Raw genomic sequence first — 26,200 nt, 5'->3', positions numbered from 1 at the left:
TTAATCCTTTCCTGACTTTTTTCCCTTTGTATGAAAAGAAAAACTGTTGCTGCAACCAGTGTTTCACAGAAAGAAACAAAAAATTGTACTTGTTTCTCCCACTCCCTCCAAACTCATCTCCACGTCAAACTTGTCTTTTTTAGTACTTCTGGTTGCCATTCTGATTACATATGTTTTGGAAGCTTAGCAGAATGAGGCCCCAACTACACTGCCATATAATGCCAAGCACCCAAAAAGAGCCTGGCCATCTGTGAGATCAGTTTGTGTGGCAGTGTATATCTTCTGTCCCCTGAACCATCTCTCTTTTAAAAAATGAATGGGAGAGTATGAAGGCAGGGAAAGGGCTCCCTCATGAAATCTGCAGTCTCAACAGACTGCTCTGTGTTGCTTGTAAAAAGCCAGCCTGCCTTAGCAGACAATAGTTCATCTGAATAATCTGGATAAATCAGAGTGGCTCTACTGCTCGTAATGCTGTGTTCACCTAACCAAAAGCAAACTGTATTTTTGGTGCTCCTCCAAGAGTTATTCTGAAAGGTCTGCTTTGTTGTATACTTCCCACAGATGATTTATGTACAGGAGAAAGTGCATTCTCCTTTCCCACACAGCGTCAGGAAGAATGAATGGCAATTCTTCTTTGCTGTACTTTTGTAAGAGGAAGCCGTATTTCTTTTGTTGCCTAGGCAGGTATTTCCCTGCAGCAAAAGAGACAGGAGAAGATTGCACATTGTCTTCCACATACAGATAGTTGCAAGAAGTCTTGTTTGGAGCCATAATATGGCGAAAAGAGAGACAATGTAAAGAGACTGATACTCTTGCCTCTTATCTCAGGAGCCCAACTTACATTACTTACTTATCTATGTCTAATATCTCTTGCTCTCCAGACTACAGTGTTGCAGCCTCATTGATTTTCGGGTACATCTACACTGTAGTATTAATGCAGCATGGCACCACTTTAACTGCCATGGTTCAGTTCTATACCTATAGTTGTAGTGTCATTAGAATACCAACACTCTTTGGCAGAAAAGGCTCAAGACCTTGTAAAACTAAAATGCCTAGAATTCAACAGCATTGAGCCATAGTAGTTAAAGTGGCGTCTAACTGCATTAATTCTGCAGTGTAGAGGTAGCCTCTGTCTCATTTATGAGGAGATAAATCACACTGGGGCTGTGGTGGTGCAGCAAGTTAAACCACTAAGCTGTGGAACTTGTTGACCGAAAGGTCGGCGGTTCGAATCTGTGGATGGGATGAGCTCCTGTTGTTAGCCCCAGCTTCTCCCAACCTAGTAGTTCGAAAACATGCAAATGCTTTGGCGGGAAGGTAAGGGCACTCCATGCAGTCATGCCAGCTATATGACCTTGGAGGCGTCTGTTGACAACACTGGCTCTTTGGCTTGGAAATGGAGGTGAGCTCCACACCCCAGTGTTGGATTTGACTAGACTTAATGTCCAGGGGAGACCTTTACTTTTACTAAATCACACCAGTTCTTCAGACCCTGTTGAACTATTACTACTCGCATTATCTCGGCATTAGCCAAGACGGCAAAGGCCAATGAAAATTGAAGCCCAACAACATCTGGGGAGTCACATCTTCTCAAATCTTGTTCACCCCGCTAAAGATCCCAACAGCACAAAGATTTCCCAAGGATATTCCTATGACTTACTTGCGTATACCTAACCAGTCATTTTGGAACTGGTGGTGTTCCAATCTAATTTAAGTATTTGGTAGTTTTGATGGTGGAAGAATTAATCTTTGGGGCTTTGTTAACCTCCTTGGTCTGGATTATGAAGTGATCTTAATCCATTTTGTAATAAGAAATAGGATTATTGCATCTACAATATGCAACCGCTCAAGTATTTTGTTTTAAAAAATAGAATAAAATTTAAATTGTGGCAAATACATTGTTTTTTAAAAAATGATGAAATCAGAATGTACGTCCTTCCTTCCTTTCTCATAGTAATAAGTGATTTCTGCAAATTTAATATTAAAGAGTGATGTATGGCCTTAGGTCTATCTTGAGGGTGCAGCAGGCAGGCCCTGGACACTAGAGGGAGCTCTTCCCATGCAGCTTTCTTAAGCAAGGTTTTCTTCTCTCTTTACAGTGGTCGTTAACTCTATGCTACAGTGTTTATAACAAGTTACTATTTCCCAAATGCATGTCGATTTGTTCATGCAAGTTAAGAGATTAATGCATTTTCAAAAGCAAGACCCTTATTGCACCCCCCCCCCCCGAACATTTTATAGCTTTCAGCAAAGACAGTATTTTGGATAGAAAGAGTTATCAAAAAAAGAAAAAAAAGATGACAGTTCTGGGAAGCCTGATAAGAGTTTTTTCCCACTTTGGCCTTTAGTTTCTGGTTTCTTTTGGACCTCTTTTTTGTTAGCCAACTAGGGATTAATGTTTGTAATTTTTTTCAAGGTGTCTTGGTTTATGTACTATATTCTTCTTATTACTTTGACTCACAAAAACACAGAGTGCTTGAAATTTGGAGAATTGGGGACAGAAGAGAAGGACAAAGGCTTCTATGCTTACTGGCCCCACTCCAGCTTAGTTCTAGCTTCAATCCTCCATTGCCTAAACTCCGTGGTCACATATCTCTCTAATAGTTGCTCCAACCCTTTTCTCCAAGCAGCTGCAGCCCTTCATTGCATGGCCATTTGCTTCTCACAACCTCAAATGTTTATATGCTATGGAACCAGTGGCCTAAAGTATTGACTCCATAGAACACAGCGATCAAGCCATTGTCATGCTCCTGGTTCTTTTGATGTGTGGGGCAACCTAGAAAAGACATCTTATGACAAAGACATCTTTGTGGAGGGTGCATGAGGACCAACCCAGAATGTCATGATAGAAACATAGAGTTGGAAGAGACCAGACCAACCATTGCCGTGTAGGAATGCTCAATCAAAGCACTCAGTGGCAGATGACCTTCCATTCTCTGGGTTGTTGTGAGTTTTCAGGGTTGTATGGCCATGTTCCAGAAGCATTCTCTCCTGACATTTTGCCCACATCTATGGCAAGCATCTTCAAAGTTTGTGAGGTCTGTTGGAAACTAGGCAAGTGAGGTTTATATATCTGGAATGTCCAGGGTGGGAGAAAGAACTCTGGTCTGCTTGAGGGAAGCGTGAATGTTGCAATTGGCTAGCTTGATTAGCATTTAATAGTTTTGTAGCTTCAAAGCCTGACTGATTGCTGCCTGGGGCCATTCAGTGCTAATCAAGGTGGCCAATTGCAACATTCACACTTGCCTCAAGCAGACAAGATCTTTCTCCCACCCTGGATGTTCCACAGATATATAAAGCTCACTTGCCTAGTTTCCAACAAACCTCACAACCTCTGAGGATGCCTGCCATAGATGTGGGCAAAACGTAAAGAGAGAATGGGTTTTTTTTGGGCTATATGGCCATGTTCTAGAGGCATTCTCTCCTGACGTTTCGCATGCATTTATGGCAAGCATCCTCAGAGGTAGTGAGGAGGATGCAAGCTACCTCTGAGGATGCTCGCCATAGATGCAGGTGAAACATCAGGAGAGAATGCCTCTAGAACATGGCCATATAGCCCAAAAAAACCTACAACAACCCAGTGATTCCGGCCATGAATGCTTTTAACAATATGTCAAGAGAGAATGCTTCTGGAACATGGCCACACAGCCTGGAAAACTCACAGCAACCCAGTGATTCTGGCCATGAAAGCATTCAACAGCACATCTTCTATTCTGTTTTAAAACCCCTAGAGAAGAAGACTCCACAACACACCAAGGGAGCATGTTGCACAATCAAGCAGCTCTTACCACCAGGAAGTTCTTCCTAATGCTTAACTGGAATCTCTTTTTCTGTAGTTTGAATCAATTCCTCCATGTCCTAGTCTCCAGAGGAACATACAAAAACTTGCTCCCTTCTCAATGTGACAACCTTTCAAATATTTAAACATGGATATCATTTCACCTCCTAAACATTGTCCTTTAAGTATTTATAAGCTATACTAGCTGTCAGGGGTTTTTTTTTTTGCCTCTCTTTTTGTTAGTGAAATAACAAAGGAATATTATTCAGGACTGTCTCTGCCAATTCAGGATAGTTGGAAGATATGGATAAGCTGCCACCATGCCTTCATCCTCTTATGCCCAACCACCTGCCAGCTTTGCAACACTTCTCCTTTGCCAGGGTCTGCTGAGACCTTCATGATTTCTACCTACTGCAGTTCTGCTTCCCGAGGAGCAGTCTCGCTGGAGGGAATCAATGCTTGTCATCATCCCTCTCTCGGCAGCTTGTCTGCTTAGCAAAAGAAGCAGAGGATCCTCCTGTCAGTCTGCATGGATACAGTCCTCCTCCAGGGATATCTCAGGTCCCTCCTCAGAACATGTAGTTTTCTTCCTTTCTTTTAAATAGACGTTTATTTTCTTTACTGACAAAGTTATGAGGGGAAATGTAGAGACAGGATAGGATTGTGTATTGAACCTTGACTTGTGAGTCAGGCTCCATGCAGGTTTTTGATAAATGGAGCAGGTTTATTAGCGCTGCTTTCTACGACTCCCTTGGAGGCTTTTAAAGAAGGTTCGCAGTCGGGTTTCTCCTAGCCCGAGGGAAGAGAGGGTCTAGGAGATTACTGAGTACTTGAGTGGACAGGACACAATTAATTTATCTTGCCTTAGTAATGAGATTGTGCTTGATTATTCTGTTAGAGGAAGAATTGTTCAACAGTGCATTATGATGCCTTGGACTGTAACTGAGTTTTGGGTTTTTAAAAACAGAATGGATAGCCATCTGCCAGGAATGCTTTGGTTGTGTATTCCTGCATGGAATGCTGTGGGATTGGATTAGATGGTCTTGTGGTCTTTTCCAACTGTGTGATTCTAGAGGCGCACCCACACATTGTATTTACTGTATACAAATACAGTATATAAATACAGTAAATAAATACACTGTAGAATTAATGCATTTTTTTTGTTGGAAATAGCAACCTTCTTCAAGCCTCCACTAGTAATTTGTTAGCATATGATTCTGTTTTGCTTACTTGTATTATATATGTGTGTTTTGGTATGCAACTTCCTTAACTCTATGTTGTTTGAGGTTGTGGGAGGGCCTACAGATCATGTGATCAGATCTGGACCTGCTCAGAGATGAGACTCTAGGCCCTTCCACACAGACATATAATCCGGAATAGCAAGGTAGAAAATCTCACAATGTCTGTTTTGAACGGGGTTAACTGAGTCCACACTGCCATATATTCCAGTTCAAAAGGGATAAAGTAGGATTTTATTCAGCTCCATTTTATAGGACAGATTCCATTAGAATGTAAACATGTTACTGTTTGGTGATAAGAAAGATGCCCTGTGTTATCTGCACAGAGAAACTACTTCTAATTCAGAGAAACTACTTCTAACTGGATTGAAAAGTTATGTACTTGTATGCTGAATACATGAAGGTTGCGAGTAAACCAAATATGTTATTTTTTAATGAAGTCTGCTTTATTTCTGTCTCTTGAGAACTTGATATAGAAACAAGATATTTTATGGGAGAGTAGATTTTTTTGCGCAACTGAAATAACACTTCTGAAGATATACTATATATTTTGTGCATTGGCACAATCTTTGTTCCTAACAATACAAAGTGATAACCAGGCATATCAGTCTGACAACTGAGAAACCCAAAGTGCCTTGCATGACTATTAGTGGACATTTACCACTAAAGAAGAGATTTACTCAAATGTGCTTTAAGCTCTTCTGAGGAAGATCATACTTTACAAAAGGTTATGATTATCCAAATGGTGTGAATGCTAATTAATCTCCAAAAGGTCATCCTTTCCAAAAGGGTTTGGAGATTCTGTTTTCCCCAAAAGGATGTGGATGCCTTTCCAAAAGGTTTTGCCTTTTCCAAAAGTTTTACACCACTTTAACTGCTATGACACAGTGACATGAAATTGTGGGAGGTGTGGTTTGAGGCGCCTGTAACATTTTTTTCAGAGAAGGTGGAAGACCTTGTAAAACTACAATTCTCATGAGCCATGGCAGTTAAAGTAGTATCAAATTGTATTAATTCTACTGTGTAGATGCACCCTAGGATTCTAGGGAAAGCACCACTAAGGAGGCAAGGAAGGTAAATCTCAGTAGTGGGAGGTGAACCCCCTTTGAATCAGGCATCCTAAATTTACCAGAAGGATGGAAAGGGCTACCTGCCATTACCTCGCAACAACAGGGATGTAGCTGTGAGAGGTGGGATGATGACAGTATTATCCCCAAAATAAGAATTCTGATCCATCAAATGAAATTTTCCTCCAGTCCCCAAATTGTTCACGTCTGGAACATGTGCTATATTTGGATGCCTTTCTTTTGTACACTAAAAATGTATTTCTTAAATGCTCAACCCTTTTTTGACAAATTTTAAGTTACTGTGGTGCTACAAATTTAGAGAGTAAAGGAACATTTCACTGAGGGTTAGAATTTACGCTGAGAAGAGCAATGTTCTCCTTCCTCCCGTAGCTACATCCTTGTTTGTTTGTCACAGGTGCTCTTTTATGTTATACCTTTACTCATTGTACAGAGTACACAATGTGCCACAATGTTGTTTTGTCCCAGCCTGTTTTCAGCCCAGAAGCTGAGCAATACCATGTCTTACTTTAACTCAAAGGAAGAAAAGAGGGGTTCTTTTACTTTTCCTCTCTGCACAGTAAGGTCCCTAGCATCCATCCATTCCTGATCGCCTTAAAGCCCTTCAATAGGTTTCTCATCATTTATATGGCTTGGAAACCATCTCACCCACTTTGGGAACTAGTACTGTGATTGTGAGTGGGATTATCCAATCCTTTGAAGTGTAAAAACTCTTTTTTGGTTCTGTTCTTCTCTGCCATAGAAAATTTTGCTGCATCCTTTTGCAACCTGTGAATGGGGAGAATCAACATGCTGAGTAGTCTGCCCAGTAATCTGTTTCAGGGGCTTTTGTCCCTCCTCTGCCTGTTCTTAAAGCAACATTGCTGTCATTCCCAGTATTCTCCCTACATGACTCCATCTACATAGAATCATAGAATTGGAAGAGACCTTATGGGCCATCCAGTCCAACCCCCTGCCTTGGTCATGTCAGGAGCGACCTGAGAAACTGCAAGTCACTTCTGGTGTGAGAGAATTGGCTGTCTGCAAGGATGTTGCCCCGGGGACACCTGAATGATTTGATGTTTTATCATCCTTATGGGACGCATCTCTCATGTCCCCACATGAGGAGCTGGAGCTGATAGAGGGAGCTCATCTGCCTCTCCCCGGATTCGAACCTGCGACCTGTCGGTCTTCAGTCCTGCCGGCACAGGGGTTTAACCCACTGTGCCACTGGAAGCTCCACCCCCTGCCAAGAAGTAGGAAAATTGTATTCAAAGCACCCCCGACAGATGGCCATCCATCTGTCGGAGCGCAGTGGGTTTAACCCACTGCACCACCAGGGGTCCACCTCCTGCCAAGAAGCAGGAAAATTGCATTCAAAGCACCCCTGACAGATGGCCATCCAGCCTCTGTTTAAAAGCTTCCAAAGAAGGAACCACTACCACACTCCAGAGCAGAGAGTTACACTGCTAAACAGCTCTCATAGTCGGGAAGTTCTTCCTAATGTTCAGATGGAATCTCCTTTCATGTAGTTTGAAGCCATTGTTCCGCGTTCTAGTCTCCAGGGCAGCAGAAAACAAGTTCGCTCCTTCCTCCCTAGGACTTAATCTCACATATTTATACATGGCTATCATGTCTCCTCTCAGCCTTCTCTTCTGAAGGCTAAACATGTCCAGCTCTTTAAGCTGCTCTGCATAGGGCTTCTTCTTCAGACCCTCGATCATTTTAGTTGCCCTCCTCTGGACACATTCCAGCTTGCCAATATGTCCCTTCAATTGTGATGCCCAGAAGAGAGATATTGACAAGCTGGAATGTGTCCAGAGGAGGGCGACTGCCATATAATTCAGTTTCAGAATGCAGGTTGACTGCAGTGTAGACACATATAATCCAGTTCAATGTGACTCAATTGATATTATATGAGGCTACACCAGGCATTGCAAACTCTGTACAGACTAAAATGGGCATGGACAAACTTCAGCCCTCCAGATGTTTTGGACTTCAGCTCTCACAATTCCTAACAGCTGGAAGTCCAAAACTCCCGGAGGGCTGAAGTTTGCCCATGCCTGGACTAAAAGCACATAAGCTGTACAAAAGCAATGGTGAATATTAACAAAGAGCATGCTTGCAACTTTCAGCTGACTCATTTAAATGTTTCTATTTTGATATCTATTTTAGTGAGATGGAGGGCAGAGTTAATAAAGTTATATAAGTTCCATGGCATGTGTATGGCATGAAAACAATGAGGAAAAATTGGACGACTGAATTAATTATAGTTAATGTTAACTTGCTTTATTGTTTTTGGAGCCTGCCACAGCAACTGTCTGAGTAAAAGCCGGGGGATTTGACACAGGTTGTGAGAAACAAAGCAGTTAAAGTGTCCTGTAGTTATATTATTGCTATATTTCACTTGAGGAGGAATATAAAGATGTTTTCCTTTTGTAACTATAGTGGGCCAAGGGATGTACATCGCAAAAGATGTGTTTTGTTGAATACCCACGTGTTCATTGCATGACTAATGTTTTTGTGGGAAAAGGGTGGGAGGGTGAGTTAAATTTATAGGAGTTCATGTTTAAGTTTCACTTATTTGCATCTTCCACTTGGCAAAATGGTTAACGACAGCAGTAAATACCTTGCCAGACTCACTGTGGGTGGCTTTTAGTCCTTATTTTTAAAGGAAGAATGAGGCTGTGAAAGTAAGAATTACATGCTTGCTATAAACTTGAGAAGTCCCTCTTGAAAACAAGTGTCTTTCTGATTCTTTGCATTTAGTGTGGGATTCCTATCTGTTGGACTAAGGATGATGAGTTTCCAAATGTTTGCATTTAAAATATCCTCAGCTTATCTGTTGAGGAAATTGTGGGATTCTATCACCAGGAGTGTCTCAAGATATTCTGATACTTGAGGCAAAATATACAACTGTGTCTCCTTTTTCATTCCACATAAAGAAGTAAACTGACATGGCAGGTTGAAATTACTTTAGCAATGGCAATGGAATAACATCCACCACTGCCTTAGAAGAGGAGTTAATTTGGAGGGTGATAGATAATCTATGAGGTACTGTTTGTCTTCCAAGAGAGGAATGGCCAGGAATCTCAAGAAGAACAGTTGGGAAACTGTGTTACTGCTGCCCTTCAGCATCTTCCACCTGAAACATTAGCCAGAAACTGCCTAATCGTAGGGCTGTAGATAACAGATAGTTCTGAATTATCAAAGGGAAACTGGGAAACTGGCTAGGTGCCTTGGGTTTCATTGATATGCCTGTTACTCTGATTTCAAGTCATTTCCAAATTACAATAACCCAATGTGACCCTATGATAAGGTTTTTTTTGGCAACCATTTGTTCAGAGGGGATTTGCCTTCTTGTGAGGCTGAGAGAGAGTGGCTTGTCCAGGGTCATCTAATAGATTTCTATGGTTGAGCAAGGATTTGAACTTCGGTCCAGCACTCAAACCATATCACCATTTTGGCTCCCTTTCACTGGAGCTCTGCATATTCTAGCACAGACCCATTACTAATCAAGGTTTTTTTTTATTATCTATCTATCTATCTAGTATTGTATGTGTTTACCTTTCCTCCCTGTATTTCTTCCTTTCTCTCTTTCTGACGTTCTCTCTCTCAGTCTCTCTGTCTGGCATACGTATAATGGAGTTTTAGAATGCAGGCTGCCTCCTGTTAAATCCTGGGCATTGCAGTTTAGAGAGGGGCTCTTAAAATTCTCAGCCTCACTAGACTACAAATCCCAGAATTCTGCAGAAGGCAGCCACAGGATTTAAGGTGGAATGGGATCTCCTTAAATCAGTGTTTCTCAACCTGGGGGTTGGGACCCCTGGGAGGTCGTGAGGGGATGTGAGAGGTGTCACCAAAGACCATCAGAAAACACAGTATTTTTTGTTGGTCATGGGAGTTCAGTGTGGGAAGTTTGGCCCAATTCTATTGTTGGTGGGGTTCAGAATGCTCTTTGATTGTAGGTAAACTATAAATCCCAGCAACTACAACTCCCAAATATCAAGGTCTTTCCTCCCCAAACGTCACATTTCAGCATTTTGAGTAATTGTGCCAAGTTTGGTCCAGACCTATTATTGTTTGAGTCCACAGTGCTCTCTGGATGAAGGATAAACTGCAACTTCCAAACTCAAGGTCAAGGCCCACCAAACCCTTCCAGTATTTTCTCTTGGTCATGGGAGTTCTGTGTGCCAAGTTTGTTCCAATTCCATCATTGGTTGAGTTCAGAGTGCTCTTTGATAGTAGGTGAACTATAAATCTCAGCAACTACAACTCCCAAATGATAAAATCAATCCCCCCTCAACCCCACCAGTATTCCATTGTGGGCATATTGGGTATTTGTGCCAGATTGGTCCAGTGAATGAAAATACATTCTGCATATCAGATATTTACGACTCATAACAGTAGCAAAATTATAGTTATGAAGTAGTAGTTTTTTTATAAGCTACAGATGGGAAAGTTATTTGAAGTGAGTCTCTTTGGCATCTCTTTCATACAATGATAACTCTGTGGTACTCAGGTACCAGATGTTTCAGACTGCAAATCCCAGAAGTTCTACCAGACTGGCCATAGATCAGGGATTCTGTGAATGGATGTCAAAAACATCTGGAAGGCCAAAGGCTGACAATCATTCCTTTCTCACCCTTTCACTGTCTGATGTAAAGATTGCCTTGTTGATAATTTTCCAGAAAAAAATATATAAAATGGTCATTGATAGCATGTCTTTTATCCAAGCCAATGCAGTACTAATCAGGACCAAGCTGGTTGCAAAATGTAAGTTTGGGCTTTGGCACAAATTGCTACCCTGCAATCAGCATCAAGGACATGAATTAACACAGCTGAGCAGCTGGTTCCCAAGCTATTTAATATTTGCAGAGCACAGAAAAAAACACAACTCAATTAAAAACAAATAACTCCCCCCAAACTCACCCTTTCTGCATTTCACTAAGAGTGCAGATATTTCAGAAACCTCTGTTTACACTGTGTGAAATGATGATCTCCACATTGTCTCATAGACTGTCACTGTCACTCAGATATAATGTGGAAAAAGGAGGGTTAGTGGAATTTATGGGATGCATTCTCCATGTGCAGCAACGGGTTCAGAATACTATCTGCATTATATATGAGGTGGGATACATATTTCAAGTACATGTATGCAGCCACAGAACGGATGTTGTGATGATGGGCTGAGCCTTTGCTACATAGCAACACCTTCCATTTTTAAAGAAGGCCATTCCACCAACTCATGATGCTATACATCAGTATCACAAAAGGGCAAATTACCAGGGTCATATAAATAAGCATTTTCTGTTTTAATTGGAGATTGTTTCCCACTCGTAGGACTTATTGCATGGAAATGGAAACTGGACCTTTGCTCACGGTCCCTATTGCACAAAGTCATGCAATACCCATCTCCTTGCTATGAAGCTATTCCAAGCTGTAGATGAGTGAAACCCATCAATAGCCCCTGCTCGTGACATAGTTCTGGGATGTATGAGGCTATAAGGTCAAGCTGCTTCTGTGTTATATGCTTCCCTCTCCTCTTGCTGTTTTTTAAAAACACAACACTTAACAGTTGTGTCTTTTAACAACAACAACAACAAAGGCAGGAAGGCAGCATAGTGGAAGGGCAGAAGTATGCTATCCATTTGGAAGTGTGAACTCACACTGCCAAGGAGTCACAGTCATGTGACCACATTGGCGGTGCAATGCAGATAATGTTATGGCTGGTAAGTAGCCACTATTTTGTTTATTTATTTATTTACAACATTTCTACCCAGTCCTTCTCAACCCCTGAGGGGGGACTCAGAGCGGCTAACACTGGCAGCAATTTGATGCCGCAAATCACAATATAACAGCAATATAAAACCATAAATATATAATAGATTAAAAACAATAGCACTAGTTAAACAATCATATAGCTGTTTCCATTATTATAACAATTATACTGTCCAGTTCAGTGTCTAAAGTGCTGTTATATCTGTTAGCCAAAGGCCTGGTTCCAAAACCACGATTTCAGTTTTTTTCCTAAAGGAAAGGAGGGAGGACGCCGATCTATTCTCACTGGGGAGCGATTTCCTCAAGCAGGGGGTCACCACCAAGAAGGCCCTGTCCCTCATCCCCACCAGATGTGTTTGCAAGGCTGGTGGGACTGATAGCAGGACCTCCCCGGTGGATCTTAAACTATGAGGTGGAATGTAGAGGGAACTACGTTTGGACAAATAAGCTGGGCCGGAGCCGTATAGGGCTTTGTAGGCCAAGACCAGCTTGAATTGTGCTTGGAATTGGATCAGCAGCCAGTGGAGTTAACATAATAGGAGGGTGGTGTGCTCCCTGTATGGTGCTCCGGTGAGCAATCTGGCTCCCTGGACTAGCTGAAGTTTCCACACAGTCTTCAAAGGCAGCCTATCCCAGGTCATAGGAACACCAAGGAAACCAGCATGTTCATAAACACGTATAATGTAGAAATAGATTCAGGGAAGTAATCTGTATTTTTAAGAGCTTCTTCATTTTCTGAACATGTTTTCTGTTACAGCAATGTCCCTTTGGCTGCACATTGTAAAACAAGATGACAAGATTGATGCAGGTCACCATATTTCTAGTATAGAAACATTGCCTGTCATTACAGCTTTTATCCTTGAAGAAAACCTATTAAGGTTCCAGTTTTAAAATTACTATCCTCAGAATCAGTGAGAAAGCAGATGTCAGAAAAATCTGTTGTCTACTGGGTTACATGTCACATGAGGTCAACAAAGTTTCTCCACTGAGTTTGCTAAACCTTTGGCATGGCCAGTGTTAATGTGTCAGTATATCTGTGGCTGTATAAAGCTTGACAGCAATCCCCATTGGCACATTCGGTCAAGACAACCAGGGCAGCTGGTATGACCTGTGACTGTATCATGTACATTTCTATACTTTTCTGTATATATCAAGAGTGTACACAGGGTGGGGGTCAATACTTGTCTCCATGCCTTCTCCTATAAGTTACACAAGTGCATTTAGGTGGAACGGAATTGGCAACATGACACCTATAGTCACAATTTTTGGCTGATTTACAGCCAAAATATAGACTTTCAAAGAGGGACAGGGGGCAATTAGGATAGTTGCAGGTGGTCTTGACTGGCTTGGCATGGCATAAAATGATTCTGAAATTATGGGTGGATTTTTGGAGATAGATGTCAGAGGTTTGGAGGAGAGCCTGTACATAGCCTGTGAGTCACATTTCCCCCACTCTTGAACACAGTATGTTTTACAACAAATTCAGACACAAATGTTCATCACTGCTCATCATATGTATATTATTAAAAGTGGCTCAAAATTGTTTCCTAACAGCCATTTAAATATATCAATGCGTAATATTTAAATATATAATCAAAACCATATTAATATAAAATAAGTTTCAAGTGTTAACTAATCTTATTTCCAGGAAGAACAAAATAAAACATGTTGTGGACAGGATAAATTGCCAATTAGATTAGCTGCTTACATACCACCAAAAGAGAGAATAAAAGAGCAAAGATTTGTGTAAAAATGGTTAATTTTCATGTGTTTGATGGAACTTTAGATATAATAACTTTGCATGTCTCATCACAGTGGGGCGATTGCACCCTGGGTCAACTTACATGCAGTTTAAATGCAAGTTAGTCCTGATTCTATCATGTGACATATGATATCCATTTCTTCCTAAAGCAGTTTCAGACCTCTACAGTGCCTGAGCATTATAATAACGTGGGATAATAATTTTATTTTACTCTGATCTCTCCTGGAATACTGTGTCCAGTTCTGGGCACCACAATTCAAGAAGGATATTTATAAGTTGTAACATATCCAGAGAAGGGTGACAAAAATGGTAAAAGGCTTGGCAGCCAAGCCCTATGAGGAGCGGCTTAGGTAGTTTGATATGTTTCACTTGGAGAAGAGAAGGTTGAGAAGGAGCATTGATAGCCATGTTTATAAATCTGAAAGAATGTCACTTTGAGGAAGGAGCAAGCTTGTTTTCTGCTGCTCCTGAAACTAGGACACAGAGCAACGGATACAAACTTTGAGGAAAAATCTAGACAGTAAAAGCTGCTGGACAGTGGAATATGCTACCTTGGAGTGTGGTTTTGTCTTTTTCTTTGGAGGTTTTCAAACAGAGACTAGAGGCCCTTGACTGTGTATTTCTCACGGCAGTGGGTTGGACTGGACAGACCTTTATAGAATCTGTGATTCTATAAAGGTAATACAGTTTTAATATATGCATTTAAATATAACTTGACTTTTCTTTACCCTCTTTAAACGTATTCTGCCACATGGGCTGGAATCAGGCTTGATCCTTCAAGAGGAAGCATGTTAGGGATGGCCACTCTTTTTCTTTCCATCTGTTTTCCAGGGCAAGCATTCTCCTGCTGCATTCTCTCAGTACCAGCAGAGTGCTGACAGCAGATTGCTAGCAGCCTGGCAGTAATAGTGCTAGTTGTATAGAAAGCGGTGTTGGACTTCTTTCTCCTGCAGTGGTGGGGCTCTGGAAACAGAAGTGTGTGTCTCCGTGTCGGAGTGTACGTGTGTCCTCATGCTGCTGCTCTTTTTCCTTTCCTCCTTCCCTGGCAGCAGTCCTGCTCCTGAGATCCAGGGCAGAGAGGATGCTGCGGCAATGTCTGTAGCTGCAATTGCAGCAGCTGCTGCTTCTGCATATAGCTCAGGCAAGGGAATTCATTAGAGATATTTCCAAGGGGGTGGTCACCAACCCATTGTTTTTCTCTGGGTTGGAGTGATCTGACAGCAGAAGAGGCACTTATAGGCATCTTGTACTAATCTACCCTTGCTCATAACTATCAAGTCACCCTAAGACACCTAAGAAGAATGTTTCTGTCCAGTTCTGCTTGATCTCTCATCTAACCATGCACATATATTATGCTTGGTACTAAAATATTATGTAGTTGATTCATGTGAGAACTGCATTATGTGTGGCCAAGTATAATCCAGACCTGTGTAACCCTGGCTATAGTTTGGATTCAAAGGCGCATCCCTTGGAACCCATTGAACCTTAGTTGTAGACCTATATGCAAATAAAGCCAGAACAATCCCTAGAAGTCAAGATGACTAAAGAAGTCAAGATGACTGTGGTACTTTGGCCAGGATTCTTCAGAAAAGACAATAATGTGAGGTAGAAGACAGTAGGAAAAGAAAAAAAAAGTCAATTCCGGATGGATAGACCTATCAAGGAAGCCATGGCTCTGAGTCTGCAAGACCTGAATAGAGCTGTTGAGGATAGGATGACTTGGAAGTGTCTCATTCATAGGGTGTTTATAAGTCAAAATTGAAAACAGTATCAATATGTTGTCAAAGGCTTTCATGACCAGAACCATTGGGTTGCTGTGAGTTTTCCGGGCTTTATGTTCCAGAAGCATTCTCTCCTGACGTTTCGCCCACATCTATGGCAGGCATCCTCAGAGGTTGTGAGGTGTACTGGAAACTAAGCAAGTGAGGGGAATGCCATACATGAAACAATGAGGGCCAGCTAATGCCTCCCAACAAAGGATTCCCCCAGGCAGGAATCAGCCAGGCCTTGAAGCTCCAAGGCTTTGCAATGCCAATCAAGGTGATTAATTGCAACATTCACACTTGCCTCCTATAGACAAGAGTTCTTTTCTCCCACCCTGGACCTTCCACAGATAAATAAACCTCCCTTGCTTAGTTTCCAATATACCTCACAACCTCTGAGTGTGCCTGCCATAGATGTGGGTGAATGTCGGGAGAGAATGCTTCTGGGACATGGCCATACAGCCTGGAAAATTCACAGCAACCTATAATTATAGAATCATAAAATCATTGAGTTGGAAGAGACCTCATAGGCCATCCAGTCCAACCCCCTGCCAAGAAGCAGGAAAATTGCATTCAAAGCACCCCTGACAGATGGCCATCCAGCCTCTGCTCAAAAACCTCCAAAGAAGGAGCCTCCACCACACTCCAGGGCAAAGAGTTCCACTGCTGAACAGCTCTCACAGTCAAGAAATTCTTCCTAATGTTCGGGTGGAATCTCCTTCCCTGTAGTTTGAAGCCATTGCTCTATTGTGTCCTAGTTTCCAGGACAGCAGAAAACAAACTTGCTCCCTCCTCCCTAAAAACAATATCACTTGCCTGTGTTTTTTTAAAAACTCTGTTGTATTCAAACAGGTTCTTTTTGTTTTTGTTTTTTTTAAAAAGGACATGTGCTCCAAGAGGAGCAAAACCATATGAAAAAGAATCCTGGATTGCTCTGGAAAAGGCTCCGGTGTAGACTGGGTCCATATAACTTGTTCAGACTGCTGTCCATGGTGCTGAGTTGGGATGGGATAGTTTCACAAGGCTGCTGCTCTCCTTTCTTGCTATGCTTCTTCCTCTTTAAAACAAACGTGGATTGGACAGCCCTCCCAAGAAGGAATTGTCCTAGTGAATTTTCCCAAAGTAGGAGAGATGGCCACCTCAGTGCCAGTGGAGGAGTCTCTCAGCCTTAGCCAATATGAGGCTCCTCTTCAGTACGTTGGGGAAAGGACCATGGCAGGAAGAGAAAGGTTAATGTCTTTCTGCCCTTTCCGTATTGCTTCATGCTCTGCTCCATGTTTAGAACATGCATGTTAATCATATTCATGAAATTAATATTGTATCAAATTCAGACTTCAGTTGTTGAAATGAAGAAGCACCTTCAAGAATCGAGGGCTCCATAACTGTACATACATGGATGTGTTTGCATGCACATACGTACAGGTGGGTGGGGTGATGGAGTTGTTATGTAATCACTTAATGTGCTGTACAGCCTTGTTATCTAACTGATACATTGTCTCACGCAGATACCAATTTTGTCCTGGGTAATGCCCAGATAGTGGATTGGCCCATTGTGTATAGCAATGATGGATTTTGCAAGCTCTCAGGATACCACAGAGCAGAAGTTATGCAAAAAAGCAGCACCTGCAGGTATTTCACTGCTGATTTACTTTCTGTTAAACAGCTTGTCATGTTGCTTTTCTTTGTCTGAATAAAATAAAAACAACAGAAACAGCATGTTCATCCCCCCCCCCCCCCCTTTTAACTCCATCCTCTCCAGCTTGAAACAGCAGCAATGGCAATGCGTCACTTGGAGGCTAGCAACACAAAGAGCATTAGAATTGTGCAGTTTCACTATATCTGATACCTACAAACCACACAATAATACTGGTGGTGGTGATGACAATAGTGGCAATGATGAAAAACTTCATACCGTTTGACCCCCTTATCCACGGATTCAGTATCCACATAACCATGCTCCAAAAATACCATTCTAGAAGAGTTCGTGGATCACTCTAGGTCCTCTAATGCAATCCTGTGGCATTTTTCCAGCCAAGTATAATCAAAATATAGGTTTTGCTATTATTTGTGGTTTTAGGTATCCATTCAGGTGAGGTGGGGGTTCTTGGAATATAAACAGTTCAGGCTCAGGCTATTTGAAAAACCACATCTATGTATATAAACTACCACGAGCGCGGCAGTCCATGGAAGTGGCCCTGCTCTCAGTCCCACTTCTGTCTCAAGTGTGGCTGGTGGGAATGAGAGAGGGGGCCTTTCCCATGGCCGCTCCCCACCTCTGGAACTCCCCTGCTAAAGAACTAAAAATGGCCCCCTCTCTCCTCTCCTTTAAAAAACTTCTAAAAACCTATTTATGCACTTTAACTTATGGAGAGGAGGAGGACTAGTACATCTTAATATATACTCTCATTTAGATACTGGAAATCTACCTCAGCCCTGTTGATTGCAGTAAACAACTCCATATTTTTAATGCATTTTAGCTGCTTAGTATTTAGTTCGTTGGTAAATATGTGTGATGTGATAAATTATGTTTATTTAAGTTCTTAATTTTTGGTTATTTTTGACTAGTTATTCTAAGTTTATATTGATGTTGTTTTATTTACTGTGTCGACTGATTTGTTGTTTGTCTGCTTTATTATGGCATTGAATGTTTGCCAGTTTTGTTGGAAACCACCCTGAGCCCCCTCAGAGAGATAGGGTGGGTTACAAATAAATAATAATAATAATAATAATAATAATTATTATTATTATTATGACAGAAAAACACAGTATGATATAGCAATGAGATATATATGCTGAATTTTGTATCACAAAATCACAACTTGAACATTTCCCAAGTGTATTATTATTATTATTATTATTATTATTATTATTATTTTCCACTGCAGATATGGAGATCCTACTGAATATGGATTTCCCCAACTTAGGAATTAAAACAAATGCATTATTGCTAAAACTACATGAAAGGGGCACCGTGACATCATAGTTGAAGCAGAGCTATGGGTGTGTGGGTGTGTAAGGAGAGGTTTTCCGCTTTTATGCTAACAGCATCTAATGGCGTTCAGGGATTGTGACTCATACTTGGTTGCTTAGTGAACTTCAAAGCTGAGTTGCAACCAGTTTTGCCCTGCATAAATCCAATATAATGTTCAACTACATGTGCTATTTATCTTAAAGTAATATGTCATGATCCACGATTTTGATGCTCTACTCTAAGGAGTGGTACAGTTATGTGTGTGTACATTTGTGTGTGAGAGATTGTTGTTTCTTTTTACAAGAGAAAAAGTGGGATAGATGGATGACAGACGTGCTTCTGTAACTGTGAGCTTAAGATATAGATCCCCTTTGAGGCTCCTGTGTATTGGGAAACTCTGTGGCACAAAGTTTTGGTTAGCAGAAAAAGCCACAGAGGGGGTGAGAGAAGAATAATCAATAACAATTACTATGGCCATTGACACAATCTTGTATATAAGCCTTGGGCTTCCTTAAGCCTCTTGTATCTGTCTTGTCAAACCTGTGACCTGTTTAGAAATTGTTGTGGTTTTACAAGATTTTCAGCCTTCTCTGCCAGACCTTTGGTGCCCCACCAAGATACAAATCCCAGGATTCCATAGCATTGAGTTCAAAGCATTGTGAAAAATGCATTAATTTTGCAGTGTAGATGCACCTATGAATTATTTGACTCTGGACACAATTGAAAAAATATGATCTGTAAAGCCCTATATGGTTTAGCTCCATCCTGTCTGAAAGACTGTATCTTCCCATGTAAGTCTTCTTGTGTTTTAAGATCTTGAAGGAAGGCTTTCTCTCATGAAAACATTTGGTCCAAGATGATGGAATTATCTCCCACTAGAAACTAGCTTTGGTTTCCTCTCTGCACTCTTTCTATTGGCAAGAAAAGACCTTTCTGGGTTGCTGTGAGTTTTCCAGGCTGTATGGCCATGTTCCAGAAGCATTCTCTCCTGACATTTCACTCACGTCTATAGCAGGCATCCTCAGAGATGTGAAGTCTGTTGGAAACTTGGCAAGTGAGGTTTATATATCTGTGTAATGTCCAGGGTGGGAGAAAGAACTCTTGTCTGTTGGAGGCAAGTGTGAATGTTGCAATTGGCCACTTTGATTAGCATTTAATTGCCTTACAACTTCAAAGTCTGGCTGATTCCTGCCTGGGAGAATCCATTGTTGGGTGGTGTTAGCCGACCCTGATTGATTCTTGTCTGGATTTCCCCTGTGTTTTGCGTATTGCTCATTATTTACTGCCCTGATTTTAGAGTTTTGTTTAATACTGGTAGCCAGATTTTGTTCATTTTCATTTCCAACAAAGGATCACCCCAGGAAGCAATCAGCCAGGCTTGGAAGCTGCAAGGCCACTAAATGCTAATCAAGGTGGCCAATTGCAACATTCACACTTGCTTCAAGCAGACAAGAGATCTTTTTCCCATCCTGGACAATCCACAGATATATAAACCCCACTGGCCCAGTTTCCAACATACCTTACAATCTCTAAGGATGCCTGACATAGATGTGGGTGAAACGTCAGGAGAGAAGGCTTCTGGAACATGGCCAGACCGCCCGGAAAACACACAGCAGCCTAGTTAATCAAGCCATGAAAGCCTTCGACAACACAAAGACTTTTCTGTTTACCAAAGCACTTGAGTGTTAACTATCTGTTGCAGAAGGTCTTTCAGTTGGGGCGACTTGTATTTGTATTTTTACTATCATCACCATCATCATTATAGTTCATCAGCTTTAAAAATGTTTACATTTATATTCTTAATGATATTGTTTTTAAATTATTTTTACAAGCTTGTATTAACCATTATTTTAACTGTATTTTGTTGTAACTCAGATTGTGAACTGACTTGGATTCCCATATTGAGAGGAAAATGAAATGTATAGAGATAGGTAGATATAGTCACACTAATATGTCTTGTATGTGGCTCTTCAGATCCATATTTTTTAAAAAAAATATATATTTCAATTTTCTTGCAGTTTTATGTATGGAGAGTTGACGGATAAAGAAACAGTAGATAAAGTACGGCAAACATTTGAGAACTACGAGATGAATTCCTTTGAAATCCTAATGTACAAGAAGAACAGTAAGTGGAATTTTTTACTCTGTTTTCAATAAAGCAGTCCAGAAATAGAAAAGCAAGGAAGCAAGCAAACTAAGAGATGTATTTTAATCTGATTAACATGGCAGAGCATCATTACTGCTATGGAAATGGCACTGAGTGTACGGTATGGTCCCCTGTATCTGAAGGATGGTTTCATTTCTCCATGTCTGACAAAATATGTCAGCTCTAGGCATCTTCTCAGTCCTCAAGCAAGATTCTGTGGTATGTTTCTGACAGAAACTGTTTATTCAATAGGATTTGTTATTAATTACGATTTTGTTACCCTAGTGGAAAATATCCCATGTAGATATGGGTCATCTTCCTTCTATCCACATTAATAGGTTTCCAGATGGAGAGAATTACAGGAATTATAACTACACCTTGGCATTCAGTAATAGGATTGCTAGCAATGATACACTAATTTGATAACCAGAGCAGTGGCTGTAGGAAATTGCTTTCTTACAGAATTTTAATATCAGAGGTCTTGTAGGAATCTCTTTGGTGACGCTTTCTTATATTTCTGCACGAGGCCTGTACATGTGATTCCCCCAAACTCAATTTAGAGCCTTATCCTTGTATTTTAGTCAGTGAGTGTTTTTGGAAATCTAGCCATGCAAATAAAATGAGAGACTTTTCATGTACAACCAATACATTTTTAAGAACAGGATATGTGATTGATGTACAGTATTCCCTCACTTATTGCGGGTGTTCCATTCCAGGACCACCCATGATAAGTGAAAATCCGTGAAGTAGGGATGCTCCGCCCATGAGTGGGTGGAGTGTCCCTACTTCGCAGTGTCCTCCTCCTTGCCACCTCAGCTGCTTCCTGCCTCGGAGGTCCCTTCCTTGCCAGGCTGGGTGCCCACGCCTGGTGCCCAGCCTGGTGCGGAAGGAACGGGGAGCAGCTCTACAAACAGCGAGTCTGCAATAAGCGAACTGCGAAGTAGCGAGGGAACATTGTACATAAAATGCCATTGTATAGCTTTGGAAATGAGAGAAGAAAGAAGCATCAGGGAAAATGGAAAGGAAAGAAGAACAGGGATTAAAAATATTGGTAGCAAATCTAGGGTCATATCTCACGGCAATTTGCATGCAGTAAGTATATTTATTTATTTACAGTATTTGTATTTCGCCCTTCTCACCCTGAAGACAACTCAGAGCGGATCACATATAGAGAAAATATTCAGTGCTGTTATACACTGACAAGACATACAACTGTACATAGATAGAGGTATTTATAGGCTTTCACATCTTCAGCATTTGGAGCATCTTCAGCTTGGTTCCGGCCATGGGTTGTGTGTGTGTGCAGTTGCTCCAGCTTCCCTGCCAAAGAGCTCTTGTTCGTAAACTTCCTCCTTTGATGGAATTGCCAGCATTTTCTGGCATTTCCTTATGGGTGCCTTAAATACTTCTCCTATCTGTCTACTCACATTAGTTTTCAAACTGCTAGGTAGGCAGAAGCTGGGCTAAAGGCCAGGAGCTCAATCAGACCTGGGTTTTGAACTGTCAACCTTTTGATTGGCAAGATTTACTGCAGCTGGTGGTTAACCTGATGTGCTAAAGCCCAGACAGGAAGACAAGAATGCTGTGACCAAGTGACCACCATGCCCGTTCATATTCCTGTCTTTTAAAAATGTTTTGAACTACGAGTTTAATTCAGGACTGGTGACACCGTCACTCCCACTGTTGTTGGTTTACAGTACCTACAAGTCCTAAATAGTTGATGATTTATCTACTTTTTTTTACTTACCATATCATGAGAAGATGCTGAAAAAGACAATAATGCTTAAAACTTAGAAAGGAAGAGGAAGATCACTTCCAAATATATAGACTCAATCAAGGAAGCCATGGCCCTGAGTCTGCAAGACCTGAACAAGGTTATTGTTGATAAGGTGACTTGGAGATCAGGGAGTTACCATACGCTGAAGTCAACTTGATAACAGTTAGAAACAATAATGTATAAAACATTTGTAGTCTCATAGCTATTCAGCCTCGGTTTATCTCAGTGGTTACCAACCTTTTTTTGACCAGGGACCACTCTCCAACATTAGTATCAATCAGTTTTTGGTCAACTATAGATTTGGTTTGGTTATTTGGGGTGCTGATTCAGAAAATTGCATTGGCTAGACCACATCAGCATTAGTTTCTGATACAGAACATATGCCATCCAGTAGTCACCATGTGCTCACCCACAGAAAACCATATTTAGGAAGTCTTGGTACTGTAAGAGGGTTTCGTGAGACCAGTCACTCTTGTTGCAATGGTGTAGTAATGGTGAGGCTGTGGACCATATTTTAGTTCTTGAAGGCCACTGGTGGTCCTTGGACCACAGGTTGGGAACCACTGGTCTATTTAAACATTGCACAGAAGCCCGCTCTCAGCAGGGGATCTTCTTCTTTATTAATCCTATATTCTTTGGTATGGTCACCAGCGCTGATATTTATAATATTGAAGCCTACTAGAGATGGATGGAAATTCATCAGTTACACAACGGAGATTGAATTTGGAGTTTCCAACCTTCTGAGAAAATTAGCTGGGGGAAAAACAGCACCTCAAAAATGCCCACAATTTATAACTTCTTTTTTCTTTCTGGAACTACACAGAACTACAGAAGAATTTGAAAAACTGTGCAGCTTTGCAGTTAAAACCTACCCTCAAAGCTTTCTCCCCCTTTTTACTGTGTTCAGAAAGCTGCACTGCTTCTTAAGGTAAAAAGTATGAGAAGAAGCCATTGTTCCTATCTCAGTCATCACACAAAGCAGGGCACTAAACACATCTTGTAGGAGGAGAAGCCCAGTGGGGCAGAAGCACTCCAAATAAATAAATAAATAAATAAATAAATAAATAAATAAACAAACAAACAAGTGTGCTGCATGTAACAGTGAGCTGCTTTGCTTACAGTAACATTTGAACATCCCTAACAACTTTTCATGATGGCCTCTTTTGGGAGAAGATCATTTCGTGGACTATCTCAGTTCTCTAGAACACAAATTATAATCTTGGGAGCTACTAAAGAGCAACAAAGAATGCTCTAATTAAGATTTGGCTTTCTTGAAAAGATTGCTACATAGCCATGATGTGATTTGGCCAAGGAAGGGAATCAAATTCATTTCACATTCATTTTGGCATTGACTACCGTTCTTGTTTTTTGGCAGTATAGTGATGTTGTTAGATGGCCTATTAGGTTCCTTGTTGGTTTTCAAAGACTCAAAGTGCTCTTACAAGAACCGAGGGACACCTCTTGTACTGCATCCTTGGCTTTTTTTTGGATCATCTTTTATTTATCTTCAGCTTGTTCCATTCCTGCCTATTATAGTACAGCCTGAGGTGCTCCTGCGCCTGAGACAGGATTCTGCTTGGAGCAGTCCTGCAGCACAAAGTGGTCAATAGCCCTCTTTAGGAAGGAGCAGAACCATCAGCAGAAACATACAGAATTCTTTTGACTCCTTTTCTTACGTACAGTAAGGTACATGCCACTTGGAATTTCACACCATACTTATCATTTTCTTAACAATTTGCCTTACTAGTCTATATAATCTTGTTTTGTCTGTTATACATTTTTGTGGCATTCTGGGGCATGGACAATTACAGTACTTGCCTGAATTTTATACTAATATTCCAGATCCATTTTTGATGTATTGGGAGCAGCTATGAAGCAGGGAACAATCCTTCTGTTGGCCTGTGATGTTCTGAACTCAATAGATAATCACCAGGTTTTGTTTGTGTTTGACTTTCTAGATGTTGTGGAATTGCAGTTCCTGTCTGCTTTCACTACATTAGTCAACGGTGAAAGAGTAGGATCTAGTCCAACAGCATGTGGGGGTCCACCTATTGCACATCGCCAGTTTGAACTGACTGTACAATATCCTCCAAGAATTTATTTTAACTGCCTCTCCTCCCATGGGAAACTTGTAAGCAAATATAGAAATTACCCACTACGTCCCTTCCTTCTGCTCATTTGGCCACTTTTTAAAAGCATAACAAAGAACTAATAAACCATGAATCTTCTCAAAATAGCTCCTGGGCTGAAGGCTTTTGTTCTTTAATTGCTTCTCAGATTTCTTCTTCAGTAAGAATAACCTCACTTCCCTGGGGACTGAACAAAATGTATTTTTCCAACCTCTTGACCTGTTTGCCATCTATTCTACAGATGGGTTTTGCAGCAACCAGCTACTGTTAAGGCATTGGAATTGGTGTTCCTGGGTTGTTCAATAGACATGCTTTATTCCAAAAGCTCATCCCATGAAGCTGCATAACTAGTTATGTTTTCCACTCTCTATGTTCTCTGTTTCTCAATGAAGTCAACTATAGGAGACATTATTTGGCCAATGTATATATAAATTTCATAGAATCATAGAATTGGAAGAGACCTCATGGGCCATGCAGTCCAACCCCTGCCAAGAAGCAGAAAAATCGTATTCAAAGCACCCCCAACAGATAGCCATTCACTCTCTGTTAAAAAGCCTCCAAAGAAGGAGCCTCTACCACCATCTGGGGCAGGGAGCTCCACTTCTGAATGGCTCTCACAGTTCTGCTGGAATCACCTTTCCTGTAATTTGAAACCATTGTTCTGCGACGAGTCTCCAAGGTAGCAGAAAACAAGCTTGCTCCCTCCTCCCTATGACTTCCTCTCACATATTTATACATGGCCCTCATCATGTCTCAGCCTTCTCTTCTGAAGTCTAAACATACCCATCTCTTTAAGCCATTCTGCATAGGGCTTGTTCTTCAGACGCTTGATCATTTTGATTGCCCTCCTCTGGACACATTCCGGCTTGTCAACATCTCTCTTCAATTTCGGTGCCCAGAATTGGACACAGTGTGTGATTCCAGGTGTGATCTGACCAAGGCAGATCACTTCCGTGGATCTAGACACTACTATTTATGCAGGCCAAACTCCCATTGGCTTTTTAAGCTCCCGCGTGACATTGTTGGCTCATGTTTAACTTGTTGTCCATGAAGACTCCAACAGAATGACCTGCCTAACCAATCCCAAGCCTCCCCCAACTTATTTTGATCCCTGTCAGAATGTGAGTTCTGCAACACACGCAGCAACAGCTGTGCAATGTTAGTTGAGAGAGTTTCAAATATCAGCTATAAGTGTTATGTAACCCAAATTTGGCTGTGCTTTGCCATATCCAGAGAAGGATGACACATACCTAGCCTTTTCCTTTTTAGTAAATAAAGTACTCTGTTTAGATTTTAACCTGACAACTCCCAGATGTTGTTAAATTGCGCACCTGTCATTGCCCACTGCACATGTGAGCTGGGGATGATGGAATTTGTAGTACAAAATATCAAAAGAGTGGTGCGTTTGCATGGGTTTAATGACCAAGCTCGCATTCCTATTTGAGAGACTGTAGTTCAAGGTAAGAGATTCGAACCCTGTTCTCTAGAGTTGTAATTGAATGCTCAAACCATGGAGCCTTGCTGTCTCTCACATAGCAACAACTTTTGATATATCATATCTTATTGTTTATCTTTGTTCTTAAAATTAGTTTTTAAAATATTGTGTGTATGCTGAATTGTGTTTTATGATGTTGCTAGCTATCCTGGGCAGTATGTATGAATGGATATAAGCAAACAAATATAAATATTTGATTATTCTCAATGGCTGATATCAGGCTTGCTGCAAAGTGACACAGGAAAAATAAGGATTTGAAATGTATTGGGGGGGGGGAGGACAAATGTTTTCTTCTC

The 26,200-nt window shown here is 41.1% G+C and overlaps 1 protein-coding gene across 2 annotated transcripts in view; it reads left to right on the top strand.

Annotated features, from left to right (window-relative positions):
* The window catches only part of KCNH1 (potassium voltage-gated channel subfamily H member 1), a 309,132-nt gene that overhangs the window by 27,094 nt on the left and 255,838 nt on the right, over positions 1 to 26,200 (top strand). For both annotated transcript variants that reach the window (XR_009629959.2, XM_060754331.2), the window contains exons 2-3: positions 16,892 to 17,015; positions 20,376 to 20,482. Coding sequence is in view for 1 of the 2 variants with exons in the window: in XM_060754331.2 (XP_060610314.1) it covers positions 16,892 to 17,015; positions 20,376 to 20,482 (231 nt within the window). In the remaining variant the exon portion in view is untranslated. The remainder of the gene's footprint in view (positions 1 to 16,891; positions 17,016 to 20,375; positions 20,483 to 26,200) is intronic.

This window comes from Anolis sagrei, chromosome 1, assembly GCF_037176765.1.
Source record: "Anolis sagrei isolate rAnoSag1 chromosome 1, rAnoSag1.mat, whole genome shotgun sequence".
In the NCBI taxonomy this organism is placed as follows: domain Eukaryota; kingdom Metazoa; phylum Chordata; class Lepidosauria; order Squamata; family Dactyloidae; genus Anolis; species Anolis sagrei.
The sequence above is the reverse complement of the archived record's forward strand: the minus strand, read 5'-3'. Positions and strand labels throughout refer to the sequence as shown.